At 38.4% G+C, this 23235-nt stretch overlaps 1 protein-coding gene across 5 annotated transcripts in view; it reads left to right on the top strand.

The window, feature by feature from the left end:
- Positions 1–23235, top strand: part of FNIP1 (folliculin interacting protein 1) — a 99174-nt gene that overhangs the window by 26765 nt on the left and 49174 nt on the right. For 4 of the 5 annotated variants that reach the window (XR_015741725.1, XR_015741724.1, XM_026696468.2 and 1 more), the window contains exon 2: positions 15254–15380. Coding sequence is in view for 3 of the 5 variants with exons in the window: in XM_026696468.2 (XP_026552253.1) it covers positions 15254–15380 (127 nt within the window). In the remaining 2 variants the exon portion in view is untranslated. Of the gene's footprint in view, positions 1–5406; positions 5594–15253; positions 15381–23235 lie in introns of those variants that run through there. The other variant, XM_087924413.1, reaches the window with a different exon arrangement.

Genomic DNA, 23235 nt, shown 5'->3' with positions numbered 1-23235 from the left:
GAATTCTGAGAACTACTTCAACAGGCCTAAGAGGCACTGGGTTGGAGAAAGCTGGTCTATAGAATAGGATGAACCTACTATATCTTCAGATTCAAGTAGGACAGGTTAGGGGCAGGGTGCCCAGCATGTTTCTGGAATGCTTCCAACCTTTAATGATAGCTCTGCTCTGGGTCCCGTAAGCAAGAGGGAGGGGAACATTCCAATCTGCCACCCAGATGCCTTTCCCAAATGGGTTTTTTCCTTCCCTCAACAGCTTTCAAAGGGATCTAGATCCCTTTAAACTGGATTTTTTGGGGGGTATCGTCTTCTTCTTCCATGCCTGATTTCTATCATGTTCTGGTGGACCAGTATTCTGTCATGTTCTGATGGACAGACTGACAGAATTACTAGGGCCTTTACAGAAATTGTTTCAAATCTGGGTTGAAAGAATAGAAAAGTGTCTCAGAGTTTCAGTATCATTTGTATCTTCAGCTGTTTGTTAGGCTGGTCTCTGATTTCTAGAGCTTTAGTGAAAATCCCTTTTGCATACTTTCCAGATCATTTCCTAGACTGCAGTTGTGCCTTCTTTATAAAAAATAGTTTCATGTTTGGATCCATGTAAAAGTTAAATGGCACATTCATTTAAACAAATATGATTGTAATATGTTAGACCAGTGATGGCGAACCTTTTTGTTGTGGTATGCTGAAAGCACACGCATGCCAGTACCCACAATGCCCCCTCTCCACACGCAACCCCCCCCCACCTGCACTGCACATGCGCATACCTCCCAGCTGAGTTTTGGCCTGTTTGAGGCCTTTTTCGGCCTCCCTTAGGCTCAAGAGAAGCCTCTGCAGCCTTTGGAGCTGAAAAGCACGCCCATTTTGGCACTTCTGGTTTTGGCACTTCCAATATTTCTGGAAATACCAGAAGTGCCGAAACGGGCCTGTTTTTTGACCTCCAAAGGCTGCAGAGGCTTTCCTCGAGCCTCCAGGAGGGCAAAAAAGGCCTCAAACAGGCCAAAAATCAGCTGGGAGGTGCATGCATGCACAGTGCAGGTAAGTTTGGCTGGGGCTTGCGTTCCCGAACAAATGGTTCAGCGTGCCACCTGTGGCACACGTGCCATAGGTTCTCCATCATGGTGTTAGGCTTACCAACCTTTTCCCATGACATAGCTCCAGGGATAAAATTCTCATTGGACCACACTAAAAGAACAAGATATATATATACTTGCATGTAACAGAACTGTTCTGACCTAGGCTTCCCAAGATCATGAAGCAGACTCCTTGTCCCGATAAAACCCCTTTTATTTAGGTTAAAGTGAATTCCTCTCCAGCAAACAGTCTTTCATGAGATTGTACAACTACAGGCCTTTATCAGGCTTGCAGAGTTGCCAGGCTGATAGCTTCCAAATGCCACGCTGTAGCAAAAATTACTTGGTAAGAAGTCAGGAACAAATCTTCACCCTAATGAATTGAATTAATTGTCTCCTGCAAATACCACTCCCCTTTTGCTCCTCTTTATTCCCTGTGGGAGGGGCCATTCACCATCCATCTGTGCCCTTACTCTCAAGTTGACCCTTGTTCCTTAACTGTTCCCTTCTCCTGGCAGCTCTGCGCATGCGCACACTGGGAACAGGCTCCAGCTGTTCTTCTGCCCCACTGATCTCTGCCCCTGAAGGCAGCTGATAACTGTCAGACGACCCTGGCCCCATCTCTGCCTCTGATAAAGAGCACTTGTCAGAGCCTTCCCCCAGATCCCAGGACTGGCCTATGTTGCTCCCCAACCTCCTTACTGTCCGAGTCTGTGTCTTCTCTTTTAAGAGTTCTAGGTAAAGGTTTTTATGTGCATTCATTTGAACAATATCTGAATCTCATTTAAAACTTGGATGCATTTGTACACATTAGAAGGAAACAGCCAGTCTAGTTTATTTGGTTAAAGGATTTAAGATACCTTAATAATCAAAAAGTTGAACATTTTAAGGGAGTTTGGTGGGTTTTATTTATGGAGATTGTGTAATTCCAGCTTTATTTGCTGAATTAAAATCTGTATAGTTTAGGGCAGCATTTGCCAACCAGTGGGCCATAGCCCACTGGTGGGCCGTGAGAAAATTTTGGTGGGCCGCAGAGAAATCTCACCCCAGAGCACCCTCCCCAAAGTAATTAATCCAGGCTGCACAGAAACACAAGGCTGGTCAGCCCACATGGCCCGCGGGAACCCTCCCCGCCCACTCACTCCTTACTCAGCAAACTTGTCTTCTAAGTTACTATTTTTCCTTTTTCCGACCATCAGCTGTTCTGCAGTGCCGGGAGATTTAGATTAGCTAGGAAGCAGGAAATGGTTGGGTTTTTTGTTTTCCAGCTAGTCTTTAGATTTTCGTCTCTGTTTTTAAGTACAGCCGAACTTCCCTTAGGACTGAAGGTTTGCTTGCAAGCAAATTCAGTGCAGACTCACGGCAAGCAAATTTGAGAGACTTTTTTTAAATAAAAAAATTCAATATTTACATGCATGGTGTGTTGTGAGTTTATTTTGTGAGTTTGCTTGCAAGCAAATTTTATGTGACAGACTGAGCTAGCCAGTGGCAGATATATAGATTTCTGAATGAATCTGTGAATGTGTGAATCAGGCAAAGCAATCTGACTGACTGCTTTGCCTGATTTTGGGTAAAAGTTGCTCTTTTTTATAAAAAATTCAATATTTATATAAATATTTATAATATTTACATACAAGCCATGCCCAGCCAGTCACATGACTACCAAGCCACACCCACAAATTAGGCCACACCCACAAAACCAGTTAGTGGTCCCTGGGAACTAAAATTATGAGTTTGGTGGTCCAAAATGTTGGCGACCCCTGGTTTAGGGGTACTTGAATAAACAAAGAAGCTGACTTTCCTTTCAAACATAATTCAGTGAATTCATCAGAACCAATATCAATTTTATGAAGTGAACTATTTCTCTGTGCATGCTTAGAGAAAATTATTACGTTTCTTTCTCAACCTCTGCCTTTTTTTCCTCTTTCATACACATCCACAAAGAAATCCAGTGAGTAGAATAAAAGAAAAGCAATTTTAAACATTTCTAAAGCTTTAAAATCAGAAAATCAAAATTTTAGATTCTGATCATCAAAATTGGTCTGCATCTGTTGTGTGTCTACAGTCAAATCTTAATACAAAACTGGACAGCAGCATGCCCACATCCTACTGAAAAAGGTTATTTCAGAATTGGGATATGAATACAGGAGTTAACGCTTGAGGAAAAAACTACTCTGTGTGTGTGTGAGAGAGAGAGAGAGAGGGAGAGAGAGGGAGAATGTTCCCTGGAATTCATGGTATGATTTAAGAAATTCTTTAAGTGGAATCTGTCGATGTCAGAATTCTGTTTATGACCTAATCCAGCTATACTGACTTTCTATTGGGAAAAACACTGATTGTGTACAGTATATGTTGTACAAAATTAAATATGTTGTAGAAAATTAAGGATTTAAGGAAAATTAAGGAAATTAAGGTTTCTCATAAAAAAATCAGGAATTTTCCAAAGGAAAACATGACAAAAATGTTACTTGATGTCGAATAATTGCATTTACACAAGAAACAAGATTAATGATGCTCTGAAGTTGAAGTTGGTGTTATTTATTTTAATGCTTGTTGAAATTATTCTGAACTCATAATTTCTAATACCAATAGAGTATGTAATCTTTTAATGATTGTTTTAAATGTTGGCTTCAAATGTATAGACTTATTTTAAAACCCTTGCATTTTAATTTTCATTAATCTTTTTCACTAAGAACTGTCCTTTGGATTTAAAACACAAATCAAATTATATGAAAACCATTTGGGCAATATTGAAGGGCTGCAGGACTGCACATTCTTACTCAGGAGTAAGCCCCATTCAGCTCAGATGGACGTGCTTTTGAGAAGAGTTTCACCTTGCATTTGTTTAGTTAGTAGGACTTCTACCCTGCCTTGCTTTCAGGAATTCAGGGGTGTGTACATAGCATTCATTCTTGTAAATTTCCCTCAAAACAACCTTGTGAGGTAGGGTTGAGCTGGAATGAGAGACGGTGACTGAGCCATAGTCACAGGCAGAATGAGCTTTTGTGGTCAAGGCTGGATGGGAATCTGGTCCAGCCTGGTTTAGTCCAATGCCTTTATCACTGTCCCACACTGAAGTAGGCCCACCCTTGCATAGGATTTTGAGTGCCTTTGATGATTTGCTTTCCCCGTAGCCTGAAATGTGTGTGCTGCCCCAAAGAGTGGTTATAAAACCTTGTTTACAGCTAGGAAATCATTGGTGTGCAGAAGTCTTTGAAACTGGGGCCTTTTTGCTGGAAATGTTAGGGAGCCTTTACAGAGGCAACAGTGTCTGCTTTGTTCTTACAGAAGATCCAAGCTTGGAGAAGAAGCTTTCGTGGCATATGTGTGTATGGAGGGAAGGGAGGGGAGGGGGGGGAGGGGGAGAGAGAGAGAGAGAGAGAGAAAGAGAAAGAGAGAGAGAGAACAATGTCTTCTTTAAGTTAATACTTACTGGAGTTCTTCCCTGATGAGCAAGCAGGGTGAGAAGAAAGCCTCATGGGAAGCTTAATGCCCTGGCTTGTGTGCTAAATAATAAATCAGGCACTCAGATGAGGGCCCTGCATGGTTAAACAGTAATCGCTTTATTTTCCTGCTGGAATATACATGCATGTATGCAAGCAAGGGATTGGCTAGCGGCCTCATTGCAGATCCAGGTAGCATCTACTGACAGCTGTGAGTCATGTGATGGCTGTTAGGGTGGCTTTTCCACTCCCAGGCTGAGCTTGTCAGTGAGGGGGTTGGTCCCCGGCATCTTGCAGCTTCCAAGAATGTAGGAAATGAGTACAGAGGAAAGGAGCACCCCCTCCCGCCGCTTTGTTGCCTTTCTCCCACCACTCACTCTGCCTTTCCAACCCATCCCAGACTGGAGAGGCGTGGGATTGTCACCCCCCCCCCCATCACCCCCCGCCGGCAGGGAGCCTGATCACGAGGCTCTGCTTGTCTTGGTTTCCCTAAAGAAGGAGAAGAGATTAAATGGACCTTTGCGGTCAGCCTTGGCTGCTGAGGGGGGCACTTAGCTGGCTGACTAGGTTGGGCTTCTGCAGTCACACTCTCCAGGAGGAGACAAAGGAGGTGGGGTACAATGCAATCATGTTTGCTGCTGTAGCCCACGTTCTGAGGCGATCCACAGGATGGAAAGGCAAGCTCTCCATCGTGAAAATACAGAGCGGCATGTGTCTGTGAATGGCCAGATTTTCCTTCAGGGCTTTCCCGGTTTTCTGTCTCCAGAATCCCCGCCTCTGACTGTTTTGGTTTTTCCCCCCCTTCTTCTTTGGGGGAATCCTGACTCCAAGAGGAGCTTCCTTCTACAGCTGTAGGGTTGCCTCTCTCTCTTTTTTTTTTTTCCTCTTTCTGCTACAGTTTGGAAAAACCGCTTGTGTTTTCATTAAATTCAGACTTCTCAAGCTGTCACCTGACAGTCTTGTGGTTCTGGATGAATGCGGATCATTTCTATTAACCTGATTTGGCAGCTGATCTTAATAGCAGGAGTTGCAGAAATTCTGAAAAGTGGAACACGCTTGAGGGATAGAGATGCTTTCCAGGTATGGTTAAAATACTGTGGTATTTGGGTTATGTTTATTTAATATAATTATAATTGCGTAGAAATAATGTGCTTTTTTTTAAAAAAAAAAGTAATTTTGTGTTATAATTTTGCTTATAGCACAATCCTTACTCAGAAGTAAACTCATAGAATAACAGAATTGGAAGGGATGTTGGAGGTCATCTAGTCCAACCCCTGCTCAAGCACTCCTTAAGAATGACTTCTAAGAAGGCTTTTGCTTTTTTAGAAGATTGGATAGTATATTTTCTGTACTTGTTATAAAGATATTTTAATCCTGAGGGCTAACTCCTTTTTAGCTCGGACTGCTTACACAGCAAGGACTATTCCCTAAAATAATTAATTGGTAAAAGTGTTCATGCATGCATTAAAGCTTTTAGAATTGTAAAAGATAAACTGGATACTTTGTAAGTCCTCATATGTTATCATGCAGATTTATAGGGCGTGTTCTTTTGAAAATTAAACATTTTTAAATTATGGGGCGATGCATTTAAGCACATGGTTAACTTTTCCACTGGCTTGAACACATTTTTCTTTAAAAAAAAAAAAACTTGACTTGAGCTTAATCCCCGTTATCATGTTGATACCTTAGGGCCACAGCAGTGGTGGTAGTCAAATTTTTTTACTACTGGTTCTGTGGGTGTGGCTTGGTGGGCGTGGCAGGGGAAAGATACTGTAAAATTTCTAGTTGGAGGTGGTATTTGCTGGTTCTCCAAACTACTCAAAATTTCCGCTACCGGTTCTCCAGAATTGGTCAGAACCTGCTGAATACCAGCTCTGGGTCACAGTAGTTGAACAGGAAAAGAATCCTATCAGAAACGACATAATCTACCTTAATTGAGGCTGTTATATTGCTTTTTTAAAAAATGGAAAATGGGCAAGCAAGCAGGAAAACTTGAATCTTGAAGGCAAGCAGAGATGGAATTTGAATAGGTCCCTGGATAGTAGATAGAGGTGTGTGAAACGCTTTTTGAGTTTGAAGTGTTTTGGGCACAAGCTCTTGTAGCTCAAGTTGTTCCAACTATTTTGGGGAGTGTTTCAGACCTCTTTTGAATTCAGATCAAATACTTCTTTTGAGTGTGAAATCTTCTGGCAGGGTTAGAACAACCCATTACAAATCCAGAACAACTGTTTCAAAATTGAAATATTTTGTATACCCTTACTTAGATGCTGAAAAGAAAAACCCAGAGGGAAAAAAACTGGAGAGGAAAGGCTTAACAATTGAGAGGAAGATGTGGAAACAATAAGAGAGAAAAAAATCAGGATACGAATATTCAGCATTTGAGGCATATAAACATTTAGAGGCAGATTAAAACATGTTTAATTTTTTCTTTTTAGAAGGTGGTTGGATGACGTATAGCACAATACCTGTATTCTATGTAAAACAAATAAAAGGTTTTTGAGTTAAGCTGATACAGCTAAACTAGTTGTTCAGTAAATGAAGTTCACTTGTCTGACATTTATTTATTAAATTTATATTCCATAAGTGGCATGACTTCCAGCCACTTTGAGCAGTTTACAATTATGAAAACATTTAGAAACAAAAAACTGCAAAAAAACAGCAACAATGGCAAAGAAAACAAACACAGATGGGAATAGAAAAGGAGAATGGGGTACCGTATATCCTCCCCAAAGCCTGGGCAAAAATGGCCTTAAAAGGTGGGAAATGAATTTTGGGGTGAGCAAGACTCATTCCAGAGGGCAGGTATTACTACAGAGAAAGCACGCTTCTAGATAGGATCTAGACAGATGGCATTGCTTAATTGATGCCAGATTGCATCAATCTGCCAGAATGAACCAGTTGAGTAGATATTATGGGAGACAGATAATATCTTAAGTCAAGGGTCCTCAAACATGGGAAGTTTAAGACTTGTGGACTTTAACTCCCAGAATTCTTGAGCTAACATGACTGGAGGAGGAATTCTGAGAGTTGAAGTCCACAAGTCTTAAAGCTGTCAAGTTTGAAAACCCCTGTCTTAAGTAATCAAGACCTATACCATATAGAGTTTTACAGGTAATGACCAACACCTTGAATCACACCTGGAAATAAACTGGCAACCAGTACAGGTTACAAAGCACAGGTGTTACATAGGCATACAGAGCCTTGCCCATCACTGCCTTCACTGTTGCATTCTGGACTAGCTGAAACTTCTGGGTAGCCTTTAAGGGCAGTCTCATGTATAGCATGCTACATTAGTTAAGCTGTGAGGTGACCAGGCCACCAGTGACTGTCTCAATCTAGGAAAGCGCACAGATGAAGCTGGACGAAGGCCTTCCTGATCACAGCTGTCATCATCTCATTGAGCAAGAGCTGTTAAATATAAAAAGACTCCCAAACTGCACACCATCCTTGAATGAGGAAGTGCAACTCCATCCAAGGTCATAGTTCGTATATCACCAGATCTGGGTGATCTAAATATCCGAAACACTCAACTGGGATTGGATTGAGTTAGGAGATGGCTCCTTCTCATGGCAGACCCACACAGCTTTCAGGCATTGGGACAGAACCTCAGTAGCCTCCCTTCTGTGGCCTAGAATGGAAAGATATAATTAATATCAGCACGGTATATCAAATTGATGCTAAAGCGGCAGACGATCCTGCCAGTGATTTCATGTGGATATTGAAAAGGAGGGGGAGAGAGAACAGAAATTTGTGGGGACAAATGAGGACCTATAGGACAATCTTTCATCATCAACCAACAATGACTTATGAATATATATGGCTCTGAGGAGATGCTGTGTGAGAGTAACTTGAGTAGATTTAAAGTTCAGTAGCATAATACAAAGAACTTACCTGAATTCAGTGCTGATATAAATACCCAATATAAAATATTTTATTATAAATGTATGCTGAGCCTCAGAAATGAAAAAGCACTTAAAAAAACTGGTTGTAAGTTGTCATAGAAGCAGAAGCTAGAGTTAAGTGAGTTTTCAATGTGCAGCATCCTTCATCATTGCATTATGCTAATTGAGGCTAATATACCAAGCAGATTGTGCTAATAAGATGAACCTAGGGGTTGTGAGTACTTTCTCCCAATTATATTTATTATTTTATTTTTAAATCTGGTGATGGCTTTTCTGTTAACAGGTGTTCTCCATGCTGCCAGTTACGAATGTTATCATTAAAGCAGCATACATTAAATCACTTTTCATAACAAGAAATTTAAGCAGTTTATTCTTTCAATGGCCAATTATTTGTTATTAATGGTGAATTTTTGGATTGCATTCATAATTTGGGTTAAAGGCCACTGACACTGTTATCACTTTTTTTTTTTTAATAAGGGTAATTCTTCTGCCCTCTGCTTTCTTACCAACCACTTGTGGATTCCAAATTACATTTCAGCAATTACTCAAAGAAAGGACAGCTTTTCAATTTGCTACAATGTCTGTACTCTAATGTTGAGTCATATACCTATTTTCAATCTACTCTTCTGCCACAAACCCTCTGCATATATTACCAATCACAAATGTGACACTTCAAATTGAAATGCACATTCACATGCTATAGAATTAATATTTTTAAAATCTACTGTATCCTAAATCCAAATTCACAATCCTAAACCTTGCTGTGTTACTTACTGTACATATATCACCATAATAATCTAGTGTAATTAGATTACTTCTACATAGCAAAAGGTTGCTCTCTTTTATCTATTAGGATGTATTGTAGCTGGATGAGTTGAAGTGCATATCCTTTCTATTGTGTTCAGCAATGAGTATTGTTGGAAGAAGCCAAGGTACCATATGAAATGGACCAGAAACCTGTTCTGGTATAAACGTTCCTATCAGTGTTCTAAAAAGGTGCCAACATGAAAGGCATGCAGAACAGATAAGCTGGCGTAAACTAAAAATAACATTTGCGTAGATGTCGTTAAAAATAGTTTGGACCAGTGATTCATTGCCAGGCAGTTTTCATAACTTTAGTTAATATTATGTTGGAACAAATAGTCTGATTGCTTTAACTTTCTAAATCAAAGTCACTGTAACTATGCATTATGACAATGTTAAATATTATTAGATATCCTTTTGAAAGCATTAAACCTGGTTTGAGGATACTTCACTTAGCAAATGTTCCAGAAATATTCAAAAGCATTTGTTTTGTAGACAGAATTCATCAGCTGCCATTTTAACTTCTTCACCCAGCTGACCTTGACTGATCTGGGAATAAACAGGGTCTGATTAGTACTTAGTATCACCATCCTTTTAGCTAGACTGAGAAGGGGAAAATTCATCCCACAAGAAGACAGTGACAAGTGACAAACCATTTCCATAAGGCTACCAAAAATATTGCATGAGTCAAACTTGACTGGAGAGCATATTTACTTTTTAGCTGAGAAACTTGGTCAGATTAAAGGAGTTGTAAAATTAAGACACACCTGTTTGCTCTTTTCTATCAGTAGAACAGGAACAATAGTCACATGATGAATGGAGGTCATTGTTGAAATAATTGTAAATTAATATTTTGGTGTAATAAATACAAATAAAAAAATGCATATCTTTCAGGTTTGTAAACAAATGCCAACAAAACAGGATTTACAAAAGTCAATAATTAAATATTTCCGTAAACCAACATTTTTCAAATTTGGCAACTTTACATGTAAGGAGAATGCTGGGAGTTGAAGTCCACAAAGCTTAAAGCTGTCAAGTTAGAAAAACACTGACCTAAACTATGGACAATAGGAAGATTTGTCTATTGGGATTTTTTTTTTGTTACTAAAGAAGATGTCTTTATATTTGAAAAAACCTTGTGATAGAAATGCTATATAGAAAGGAATAAAAGAGCTAATGATCTCAGTAAGAAATTGGAGTGTTGAGATGTACTGTAGTTTATATGATCTAAGTTAAAAGTGTTCAATATCTTTTTTAAAAAACCCAGAATCTTTAACAGTTCAGAGTACCAAAAGATGCATTTTGTATCATAACTTGTAAATTCCCTTTGTAAACAAATCAGGTGTTAACTTATTTTGATAGGGAATCAACATCATCTATGAACTGAAAAATCTGTATAGGCCACTTCAATATGGAGAATGATAGGAAGTAAAAAATTGGAAGATCCACATACCAATTTTGCTTAGCTATTAAAGTCTACTTCATCTAGTCGCTGTCCTCAACCAAGCCATCTCTCAGGATTGTTATGAGAAAAAAATTTGAGCAACTTGGAATGTAAAGATATAGACAGATAACGGTATTTTAAATTGTGCTGAGAGGGAACAATAAATTGGAATTGCTCTTCCCTGATTTGCAATATGTCTACTGTGTTTTCAGTCAGATTTCTTTGCTGCCATTTAAAATCCATTTTTATTTTAAGTGAGGATTTGGAACCAGCGTATTCATTTTAATCTGACAAGAGAGATAATCTAAGAGTTGGGTGTAGATTTGATCAAAAATCCTTATTCAGATAATTTTTCTAACTGGATGTTATATAATTTACTAATTTTTTTACATTTACAATTTAATAATGGGGCAGATGTTTAGAAATAATGCTTATCCCCAATTCTTATCAAAATACTGCCCATTTTTACCTTTTACCTTTTGAATTTTCAGCTTAAAGCTTGGACGTAGTAAAGTTTTACCAATTTGGAATTAAATATAAGCTTTTAAAGCAAAGCTCATAATTCACACCTATATGAAAGAAAGCCCTAAACATTTCTTCAGTTGCATTCAAAATTTGGAGGAGATCCTACCTCTTGATGATGTTTAATATTGCATTTGCTGAAATAATTGCTTTTATGTTGGGCACACACGTCTGCAGACATGCTTCTGGGACAGCTGTGAGAATCCCATTGTCTGGCTCTTTTGTATCCTTGCTGATCTTCCTGTATATCTTCCTCTGGATTTGCCACTTCATTTTCTTTAGATTCCTGGTATGGTGCTCCAGCTGCCAAAGAATGTTTATAGACAAAATAAGAAACATATTATGTAACACGCTGATAATAGTCTGCAGGAATAAATTTATTTCAGCCCAAAGGTAGTTAAAATATCATGAACACAGCTGGAAAAGTAACCCAGTTCACTGTAGTTGAATAACATATGCTGATAAATGTAGCAGAATTCTCTGTTTGGTTCATTCGCCTTTTTAGAGACCTTTCTGTCTTTTTGTCAAACAGCCGTCAGGTCATTGTCCAAATGCTAGTCAGTTGAGTCCACATTCTAATCTAAAAGTGTGTAGGAGAGCATCAGAGGTGGCTTTCTAAAACAAATGATATAAATGAGGGAAAGCTTGAGGAACATGGTTTCTGGAATTCTTTCCAACCTCACAACTGGCACTGGCCATAAGAAGCACCTCTGTTCGTGCCATATTGCATCACTATTGAGGTTTCTGTAATTTCTTCGTGTCTGCATTTGTTGATATGTATGTGTCTTCTGGAAAGAACAGGATGGGTTCCATATGGTGTGCTTTGATTCATCAGAGAGGAAAGGAACTCAGAATAGAAAAGTTACTAACATTTATGATACGTTATTAACATAAGATGTTGCCCAATTGCTTCTTCTGCGGGATGCATTCCCAGGAAATACGGTGATTTTTTTCCCCTGTCCACAGATAGCAGCCTATTTTTGAACTAGAATTTTATTTTGTCAGCTTCTCTCTCTATGCCAAATCCAATTCTATTATTTCAGATTTGGGGAATTTCTGTCTTGTGGATGGTGACATAGATAGGCAGTGGTCCAGCCTCCCTATGTAATTTCCATTGGATTAGAAAGAGTGAAGGAGTTCAAAAGTAAGCTTAATAATATTTTGAGGTTTGTTCTAGTGGTTAAAGCACCAGGCTAGAAACCTGGAGACTGTAAGTTTTAGTTCTGCCATAGGCATGAAATCCAGCTGGCTGATTTTGAACTAGTGTTTCATAAAACTGTATTTGTCTATTTGATTTTATCTAATTATTTTGCTTTTTAACACTTTTTTTTGGTCCTATGACCCTCCTTATTTCTCTTTTCCCTTTAAAAATAAATAGCAGTACCATGTCATTCTTTATTAAATGGCTTCCTGTTTTACTAACATGATCTCTGAAATATTAAACATACTGTTTATTTCTAAACAAAAATTGCTATGATTGGATAAGATTGTATTCCATACCATGCCAGAAAATTTTCACTTGTGCAGTGGGATTTTTCCCTCTTCCCCTGCTCCCATGACAAAATCCTCTATTCCTAATGCCTATGGAGATTCTCTGTTCCTAATCTTTTAGATTAGAGTTGTGATGATAATGGTGAGGAAAATAAGAGGAATCTTTTATATCAGGAATTTCATTAGGTAGACATGCAAATAGACCTTCACTATAATCACTTTATATCGGCTTTTGTGATAAATTGTAAAAAAGGAATTGTAATAATAAATTGTTACCCTAGTTTACATGCGTAGCAGATTTATAACTTTGTGGAAAGATTTTGTAAGTCTTCCAATTAAATATTTATTCTGAGCAAATGGATCCTAATTACATAGCTATAATATTAATAATGAAGTACATTTGTATTGCTTCTGGATTTCCTTGCAAATTCTAAGAGCATTAATGTTTTTTTAAAAACTGATAGGATAGTATCTGTCCTGTATCTATCCAGCTGGATGTTTCATTATACAAATATCTTATAAATGTATGACCTAATTAGAGGTTTATCAACCATTTTCTTTAATTGAATTGTTCCATGTATTTATTTTGTATTGACAGAGAAATAATATTTATATTTCATTTTTTTCTATTGCCTCCGGAATAAAAGAAATTAGAACTGAAGATTAAAAACAATATTGAATAATTAAATTCCTTCACTTAAAAACTATGTCATTTATTTATGTCTGTTTTTTACCTTAATCCCCTTTATTTTCTCAAATTTGTGCATCTGTATATTCTCCTTCCTCAAGTTTTCTGCATTCTTTTGTATCAATAAGAAAATCCCATCAGTATTTTAGAATATTTTATTTCCTTGTAGTTGCATCGCCTATATAATTTCAATGAAATACTAAATCTGGGATAGTGGTACTTTAGGTGGCTATTTATGGGGCTAAAGTTAAACTTAAAAAATAATTTTTCCTCTTTGGATGTTAGTTGTCAGAAGGATGCTCCTGACATGCTCAGATTCCACTAGCTATTTTAACAGCAATGAGTGAAGTAGATCCTAAGATGCATTAATAATAGTGAAGTTAAATTCCATGGGGTTGCTTACATTGTTACTGTCCATAACTTACTCTATAACGTGGAGTAAGAGGACAAGGAAATAGAGGAAATTAGAGGTAAAGAAAGTAAAGAAAGATCAAGAGAAATAATCATTTCTCTCATTCTGCACTAATCAGAGCACACCTAGAACATAGGAAGGGCACAGACAATCTGCAGTGTGCCCAGAGATGATTAGGAGTCAGGAAGGAAGGAAAGAAAGGAAGGAAGGGAGGGAGGGAGGAGGAGGAGGAGGAGGAGGAGGAGAAGGAGAAGAAGAAGAAGAAGAAGAAGAAGAAGAAGAAGAAGAAGAAGAAGAAGAAGAGGAGGAGGAGGAGGAGGAGGAGGAGGAGGAGGAGGAGGAGGAGGAGGAGGAGGCAGGAGGCAGGAGGCAGGAGGCAGGAAGCAGCAGGAGGCAGCTTGTAAGAATTGGTTAGAAACATTGAATATTCTGAGCCAGAACCAGAGAAAATTGGAAAAATACATGACTTGTCTTCAGATAACTGAAGGATTGACAGGGGGAACATAGGACAGAGTTGTTCAGAATCATTCTAGAAGTTAGAACAAGAATTAATCATATTAAGTTGCCCCAAAGTAGATTTTGGTTAGGCAACAGGAAAAATATCCTAACAATAAGATCTGTTTAAAATGAAACAGACTGCCTTGGAAAGCAGAAGACTCGCCATCTCTGAAGGTGTTTATAGAATGGGCCACCCTTTGGTAGCTAACCAATGAGTGCAGTGTGATACAGTACTGTATGTATGGGATTCTTCATTGGGTAAAGCAACAGTTCAAAGCATTGATTAAGTTTTGTTGTTTCTTTCCGTTTTGGGAGGGGAATTAAAGTGGATTCTTGTCTTTCGTTTCCATGTTACATTTTTCCCTTGTGATTCAGGCTACAATACATTTCTATTGTGCTTCCTCCTTGGAATGGCAGACAATTTTGCCTCTAAAATGCTTAGGGAATTATGTTGGCATTTTTAGCCTGAACCTCTGTTTTTTTCCTTCTGTGTTTTCTCAGAGGGGATAGTTCAGTGAGATGTGCTGTTCACTCTTGATCATTATGAAACAAATGGGTTAGCTGTGGGAATTCTATGATCATAAAACATCTCTGTGGGAAAGTATTTATTATAAAAGATGCAAGGCAAAAAGATCCAACAAGAAACCTTTTTGAAGCTCTCTATCCCCATAGCTCTTTCTATTAATAACAGTTCTGCTTTCAATGCATGTATTACAATAGTAGCTTGCACTGTGGATTAACAAGAGTGATGCCACATTACTGTAAGAAATGTTTTAAACAACATTTAAAGTTACCAATGAAATTTGATCCATATACACCAATGTTCAAAAAGATATATCCTGTTTGGGTCATTAATTGTTGTGATTGTCACTATCACCATTATCCCTTCTTGATAGTATATCTAAAGATATTTAGTTAATGTACTTAGTGAAGCCACAACTAATGTGAAATATTTTTTCCCCTCCCTATCTTTTTAAAGCTGGCCTTTGCCGGAATTTAATCCAAGTCAGATCCGACTAATCGTGTACCAGGACTGTGAAAGAAGAGGGCGAAATGTTTTATTTGATTCCAATGCCAAGAGAAGAACTGAAGATGTGTCAATCTCGGTGAGCAACCTAATTCATTAAAACCTAATATAGTTGGTACACTGTTTTTCAAATATTATATGTGCTTAATCTATACAGCCTTTAACTTTTGATTCTTTGCACTGGTAACTGCACTTTTAGGGTAAATGTTATTGCTATGTTTAAAAATGATTTCATTCACTCATTAGGAATATATAAAACTCACTAAATTGTTCCTGGAATGGTTTTATATGGAGGAAGTTTGTCATGGTCTGAACTGGGAATATAACATAGCGAGACTTCTCAATGTTTCATTCTTGAATCTGTAAGCTTTGTACAATCCCACAATATATTACCATTTCAGTGATTGTTCTAAATTGGCATTAAAGGTTAATATACTCAGGGTTAGGTACTGTCTATCTTGAATACAGTTTGACTCCAGGTAATTATCCAGGTAATAAAGTGATTTGTCATTGTCTTCTTCTAGGGTAGGTTTTTGACAATGTAGTCTAAAAAACTCTGCTATTTCCTTGCAATCTCTCATCCTACTACTAATCATGTCCAAAGCAGTTTAGTTCCTTTGAGATCAGCAAAGGTCAGTTGGTATTGCTACCTATAATGCCCCTTGTCCTTTATGGCTTAACTGTAATGCTACTCTCCCCCTTTTAATCCACTTCTTTATTGGTTCTTAGGTTCTTTTTTGGTTAACATCAAGGTTTCTCCCCACCAACCTTCAAATCAAAAGTACTGTAGGAATTTTGAAGGCATGTTCTACTAACTGCTATTCCTAAATCATGGTGCTAATTGTTTGGTCATAAACAGATTGAAGAAATACAGATTGTTGACTATATTTCTTTAAGCTGCAATGCTATACACTGAAAATGAAGACTCTATATCTACATCAATTTTTTTAACAAAAATAAGCCAATACCCGATCACCAAAGTTGAATTATCTGCTGGCAGGAAGTAGATATTGTTCTGATTACATATCTCAGCTAAGTGGCAAGTATCTCCCAACCTTCACTGACAGTGTATGCTAAGTTCCATTAGCATCCCACAATGGCTTTGCCCTTTGAAATAACAATATGTGGAGCAAATGTTTATTGCTGTGAAAAGATCATCTGTTAATTGAATTTTAGAATTTCATGCCTTTGCTTTTTTAACCCCCACATACTCAGTGATTTATATTGCCTTTTTAAAGAGAGTTTGCTGCATTTGGTATTAAACACAACTATGCTTGGAATTGGTCATCAGTAAGACAGAAGAGACTTTTGGAGCACAGTTTAATTTCTTTCCCCAGTCAACAAAGCGTTGCCCTCTTCTTAACTCCTACTAGGCTGAAATGTCTTGCTTGATGGGATATGTTATCATATAAGAAAGTCCACCTTAGTTATGACAAAGCAAGACAAAATACTTCAATGTATGGGCATTTAAAAGCAGTTCTGATCAAAAAAACCCACTTCCATGCCAAAGAAACCATGTGATGTACTTTTTAAATTTTTGACTCATGCAAAAAGTAGTTCACTATAAATTACATTTTAAAAGGTGATCTATGACCACAGATGTTTACATAATTCAGATCTTTTCCAGAGTCATCACTCGTGTTCCAGTTTTGAGAGTCAAAATAGAAATGGTGCTGTTGGATGCTTGTGTGTGACCTATCAGCACCGAGTACATTAATACTGAACATACTGTGTGATTAAACTTGGGTTGCTCAGTATTTGCTTCTAAATAATAACTGCAAGATCCAAGTCATACTGTTTCAGATTTGGAATGAGTGCTATGCTTCTCAGAAAATTTCGAGGATGCCTGTCGATCATTAATAAATTATTTAACTAATTGGAGAGAAATTTCAAATGGGGTGCCACGGAGATCAGTTCTGTGTCCTTTATTCCTCAACTTTTTCATGTATGATTTCTACAATAAGGTAGAAGGAAATGTTATCAGATCTGTAGATGACACAAAGTTGGGTGAGTTAGCTAGACTGAAATAAGATTCAAAGTGACTTTGGTAGTTTTTTTTTTTTTCAATTTAGAGGTACCTAATTGTGTTGAAAAAATGAGTTGAAGGCAATATAACAAAATCTAACAAAGACAAATGTGAAGTTCTTCTCTTATTAAACAAAAATTAAGAGTAGAGATGTAAGATGACAGAAACCTAACTTTAAAAGTACTTGAGAGAAATATCTTGGAATAGCAATTGACTGTAAATTCTATAGGAGCCAGAAATCTGATATGATTACAGAGAAATGTTATCTTAGAGTAGGGGTTGCCAACCTTTTGGACCTCAGGGACCACCAAACTCATAATTTTAAACCCCGTGGACCAGAGACCCAGGGAAAATCCCCCCCAAAGTCTGCAGGAAAATCCCTCACCCCATTTTCCTACTGGTCAATCATTCTTTATTTGGGATTGCAGGATACCATCTCCAGCTCCATTCTCGGGGGGGGAGGAGAGAGAGAGACTTAGTGGGATGGTGGCTTCATGCAAGGAAAGCAGCAGAAGCAGCAGAAGTCTTTCTTTCTCTCCCCCAAACTCTGCCAGAAATGAGTCTTTGTGAGACTTGTCGTACCGGCGCAGCCTCTTGGAGCAGGAGGCCTTGCAGGGTCCCAAAGACTCATTTCTGGCAGAGTTTGGATGAGAGAAAGAAAGACTTTTACTGCTTTCCTTGCGTGCAGCCAAAACCAGAAGAAGAAAGAAGCTAAAAGAAGCAGCCTGGTGGCCAGGCGAGACGCATGGGGCATGTGGGGCAAGTTTTCCCCTCCCCTTTCTCCCTCCGCTCACTACCTCGTGTTGTTTGCAGTGCAAACGACACAAGCCTTGTGTTCCTGCGGGCCATGTGGGCAGTGCAGTCTTGTGTTCCCTCGCAGCCTGGATTAATTGCTTTGGGGGGGTGCTTTGGGGGTGACATTTCTCTGCGGACCACCAAAATTTTCTCACATACCACCAGTGGTCCCCAGCCCGCTGGGTTGGCAAACACTGATCTTAGAGAGTATCAGCAGAAATACAACTTGCATATCACAGGAGGTAACTGTCCCCTTCTGTTCTGCTATGGCCAGACCTTAAGTACTGTGGCCAGGTTTGGGCAACACACACTTTAAGGAGGATTCAGAAAAATTGGATCAGCTTTAGAGAAAGGCGATGGAAGACAATCACTAGTATTTTGGAAATGGGTGAAAGTTGTGTGTGTGTATGTTTTAAATATTTAAATGTTTTAAATATTTAAATATTAGAATGCAGTGTTATGGCCAGTAGAAAACCAAGACCATGATATTTGCCAAAAGGTCACTACTGGAGCACAGATAGCCACAAGATTAGCAGGTCTCCTCTTTCAGGTATCTGGAAGTTTTCATTCTGCTAACAGCAGGAAATAGTCATGGGGACTATGTTGCTGAAAATGTACAGAGGAGCTCATCTGCCATTCTTAAAAGAAGAGATGGCCACTACATTCCTGTGGCACTCTCCTTCCCCTACTAACTATGAGGGATGATTTACAGTCCACATGGAAAAAGAATTAGAATCTTCTGTTTGGGCTTTCTTCAGGTCTTCTACTTAGCATGGGATATGACCAAGTCAAAACGTTCATTAAACGGTGTAGCACACACAGAGCACCAACTAGAATTAGCCAGGTGCCAACCTTTATTGCTAGTGAACAGAACAAGTGTCTGCCCCTTCTATGGCATACTTAAACAATCTTGAGGTACCTAACCACCGGAAGGCCAATACAGAAAGGGCCCCTACCTGGAAATAAGGCTGTTATGACACTGGACAAACAGAGACGATAGAACACGTATCTCTCCTGTGCCTGCATTTCAGAGACATTTATACTAACCTCCATCTCACTGCATAAGGGCACACATGATATTTTGTACATTTCTGCAGCTCTCATATACTAACTCTGCTACAACATATAATTTTACCAAACTCTATACAGCAGCACTCAAGATCCACCAAAAAATGACCTGTACCATAAACAGTCTTAATGAATATCTGCAGTAACTCATCATTTTAGAGTGCTCTCTATTGCTATAGATCTGTAAATCTGTCCCATAATAACCTTTTGTGCTCTCCTACGCCCATCTAATGCTCCTATCTCTTTTAGATTTTTTTAAAATTTTGAATGTGTATGTTTGTTTGTTTTACATTTTTAAACTTTTTATAATTGTTATTTTTAGACTTAAGTATATTTTTATGCACCCTGCCCTCCTTATGCTGTTCCTTGATCGTAATAAAGGTTTGATTTGATAAGTAGAGAGCAACCTCCAGTTTTATCTAGTATAAAAGCAATCAAGGATACGTTATATGCATTTACCTTGCTTATTTATTTTTAGTTGCTTGGTAAAGTCCAGCATGTCTATGATTCAAGACAACATTGGACTAAGAAGTATAAAATCATAACCAAAAAGAAATTGGAATGTAAAGAAACAAAGAACCATGGACTGTATCATATGATACTACAATAAATCTCCAGTCACGAGCAGATGATGGTTTCAAAAGTTCATCTAAAAATGCTTCCAAAACAGTAGAGTCCAAAAGGCAAACCTCATAAGACTTCCTTATCCTATAGCACTGCTGTATTGGTCTTTCCTTAAAGGAGTGTAACACAATACCTGTTCTCAAGCCATAGTGAAAGGAGAAAATCAAGAACGTCACTCTGTTCCTGTACTAGACTAACTGAGGAATATGTCCTAATGAATTAAATGCACTTCTGAGAAGATGGTTGCAGCCATGAAAAGTATACTATCTTAAATGGAATGTTCTCCATATTTGATCACTTTACCTGTGCTGGGCTGGATTTGTGTCCACTTAATTTCATTGTGATCCTGACATCATTGTTATTTTTATTATCTTGTAGTTGCCTAGTAGAGGTGAGAGTGTAAATAAGTCTGTCTCCCTGCATTTCGTCTGATTTTCCTTGGACACAAAGAAATGTTCAGCCTCCAAAGTTAGGAGGACCCAAGTTTAATGGAGTTGATGTGTATTCATGTCATATTTGTGCAACCAGCACATTCCTGCCATGAATTTCACTCTGCTAGAAAAACTCAAATCTTTGTAATCGCTGTGACTAGTGAGTAATTTGAGAAATTCTGCAGTGAGGGTAACAAAAAACCACGATTGTGATCATACAATATTTTCATGAAAGCCAATTCTGAAAATGTGTGTTTTAAGGTTTTAAATGACATGAAATTGTTTTTTGTGAACATTAAGCTAGCTTTCGTCCCAGAACTAAATTGTCCCAGTGCTAAATTTGTTGGAAATATGTTGCATTCTGAAAGGAAATCCAACATATGCATGAAAGATGCATACATTTGTAATTTTAAAGAAAAATGCTATACAGATGTATTCAATATGTGTGCCAAATATTGTAATGTTTACATAGATGAAAGAAAAACCTTGTAAAAACCTTGACTTGCTGTTTTTTATACAGGTGCATGCTTGAACAATGTTCCATTTGAAAATCTCTTGTGCTTACTCCCTCTCTCCCTCATAAAAATATCAAACTGCTCTTTTAAAATGTGAGTTTATGTGAAAGTAGTCTATTGTTTCTAATGGACTGAGAAATTCTGCATGACAACTTATTTGTTTACAAGAGGTATATTTTTGGCTTGTTCCATCCACATCAGAATTGTTGCATAGTGTGTATAAGTGCATGTACCACATTTTTGGTGACTGTGAGCAACAGTATGTTGGTGACAAAGTAGCTTCCACTTTAGAAATACCATCTTGCATAAAATAATGTGAATGTGTCTGGAATAAAATTTGGATGAGCCTGGGATACTTGGTCAAAATGCTCCAAAATTGGCCAGCTTAATTGTTGTCATTAACAGGGAATGCTGCATGTGGCATGGATGTGATTAAGGCTGGAAACTCAGCATTTACTCTGTGTTACTCAAAGTGTGATATGAAATCCTTGATTAGCTAGCTAAAGCTCTTTGGGCAGGAAAGATCAGTGGGCCAATCTGGTGATGACCATGGCATACAGAATATGAGCTTGGGAATTTCTGTTTTTCATCATTCAAGTGATGACTTGATTATGAAGGGGATACCTATGCCTTCCCTTTCAATTGCTTTCTTATAATTAAATAGTGTAGAAACTCCATGGATATCCATGTACTTCAGTTCACTCATACAGAAAGAGGAGGGCTTTAAAAATTGTGATTTAAAAGAGGACATTCCTGAGTTGGTGTACCTGTAGTTAGTCCTCTTTGAACATGGCAGCATTGTAATAGAGTTTAAAACCCAATTGCATCCCATATTGATAAATGAGTCACAATCCAAGCTTGATAGATTCTTCCAAATTCCAAGTAGTTTGAGAACAGTTTGTGGACAATATGATATGACTAATAATGTGATCTCTTAAATGAATTCTTTAATTTTAAGTGATTTGTCTGAAAATGAGATATGTGATAGTAAGTGAAATTTCAGTTTAAATACTTCAGTCCCTAACTTGACATTATTCAGAATATGTGGTTAAAACTACTCAATTTCTCTTAAGAGTTTTTCTACCCTGATTGGGAATTCTGGACATGAAGTCCGAACGTATCGGGAATGGGGAAAAAAAATCCATCTCTCTTAGTTGTTTCACTTCTGAATCTCCACATGGTAGCAGCACCTCAGGATCATTGAGATCTTCAGAATAGAAGCTGGAGTAGCACAATGGCTTTCATTTCAGTTTTGAGAAATAAATGAAGGCAAATACACATGTCTCAGGATAATGTTGCAAGATCCAATTTGAGTCGGTCACACTGGGACCAGAAATTTAGTCTTCCAAGCTTTCGGACTCATGCTTGGAGCCCATCCTCAGGGAATTTCCCTCTATATGTGCATATAAGAAAAATTGACTGAGGATGGGTTCCAGAATGAATCCGAAACTCTGGAAGACTAAATCTTTGGTTGCAGTGACAAACTCAGATTGGATCCTGCAATATTGAGAAAACTTGTGTTAATTCCAGTTTGAATCACTGTTTACTTGCCTCGTGGTTTTAGTGGACATAGCAATATGGTACCTATTTTGTTGACTTCTCACAATTGTATGTTTGTTTAGGAGCAGAAATTCCAGCTTCCTTTATATGTAGTATTTAGCCATTAATCTCCTTATAATTTTGGAAACATAGCTTGAGCTGTGCTTGAAGCAGCCAAGAGCCAATTCCTTTGTTGCATCATATCTGGCAATTCGTTGCATCTTGTATTTCATTGACATTCAGAATTGAAAACCTTGCAAAGAAAAAAAAAAAAGGATCATCTCAGCAGGGGTGGGATTCTACCGGTTCTGTCCACTTATGCAGAACCGGTTGCTATGAAAAGCAGAAGACAGAGAGCATACATAGAACCGGTTCTATGCCTGCTGCTGTTTTGGCCCACCCGCCTGCCCGGGCTCTTACCTGACCTTTATTTCCTGCGTTTTCAACCGCAGATGCTTTGTGCGACACAGCTGCGGTTGAAAAAGCAGGAAAAAAGTGCTTTTTCAACCGCTGCGCATTTGCACGCAGCGCTGCTCAGCTGTCCGTGCAGCTCAGCAGGTTGTAAATTGCACTCGCGTGACTTGCGCGGCTCTCTCTCTTGCGCGCATGCGCACGTGACGCAGAGCGACAGAACCGGTAGTTATACCGGTCGAATCCCATTCCTGCATATCAGATATTTGGTCCAGATGTCCAGTGAGTTGATTTTGAGCATATGCCTGGTTCTAAATTTGCATGTTCTAAAATTTGTCTGGCTTCCACATTTTCAGTATGATTAGCTCTCTGGCAAGCTGCTGACAGATGGCATCCAAAAGATGGTGACCATTTGACCTCTCTCTTTATGGGGATTCTGAGGTTCACTGCATTCCACGGTAAAGGCCAAAGATATAACATTTCCCAGTAGTTTTGGTCAAGAAAGTTGCATTCAAGATACAGTGC

This window comes from Pseudonaja textilis, chromosome 2, assembly GCF_049901715.1.
Source record: "Pseudonaja textilis isolate UNSWEBS1 chromosome 2, rPseTex1.2, whole genome shotgun sequence".
Classification (NCBI taxonomy): Eukaryota; Metazoa; Chordata; class Lepidosauria; order Squamata; family Elapidae; genus Pseudonaja; species Pseudonaja textilis.
Note: the sequence above shows the minus strand (reverse complement) of the source record. Positions and strands in the feature narration are given on the sequence as shown.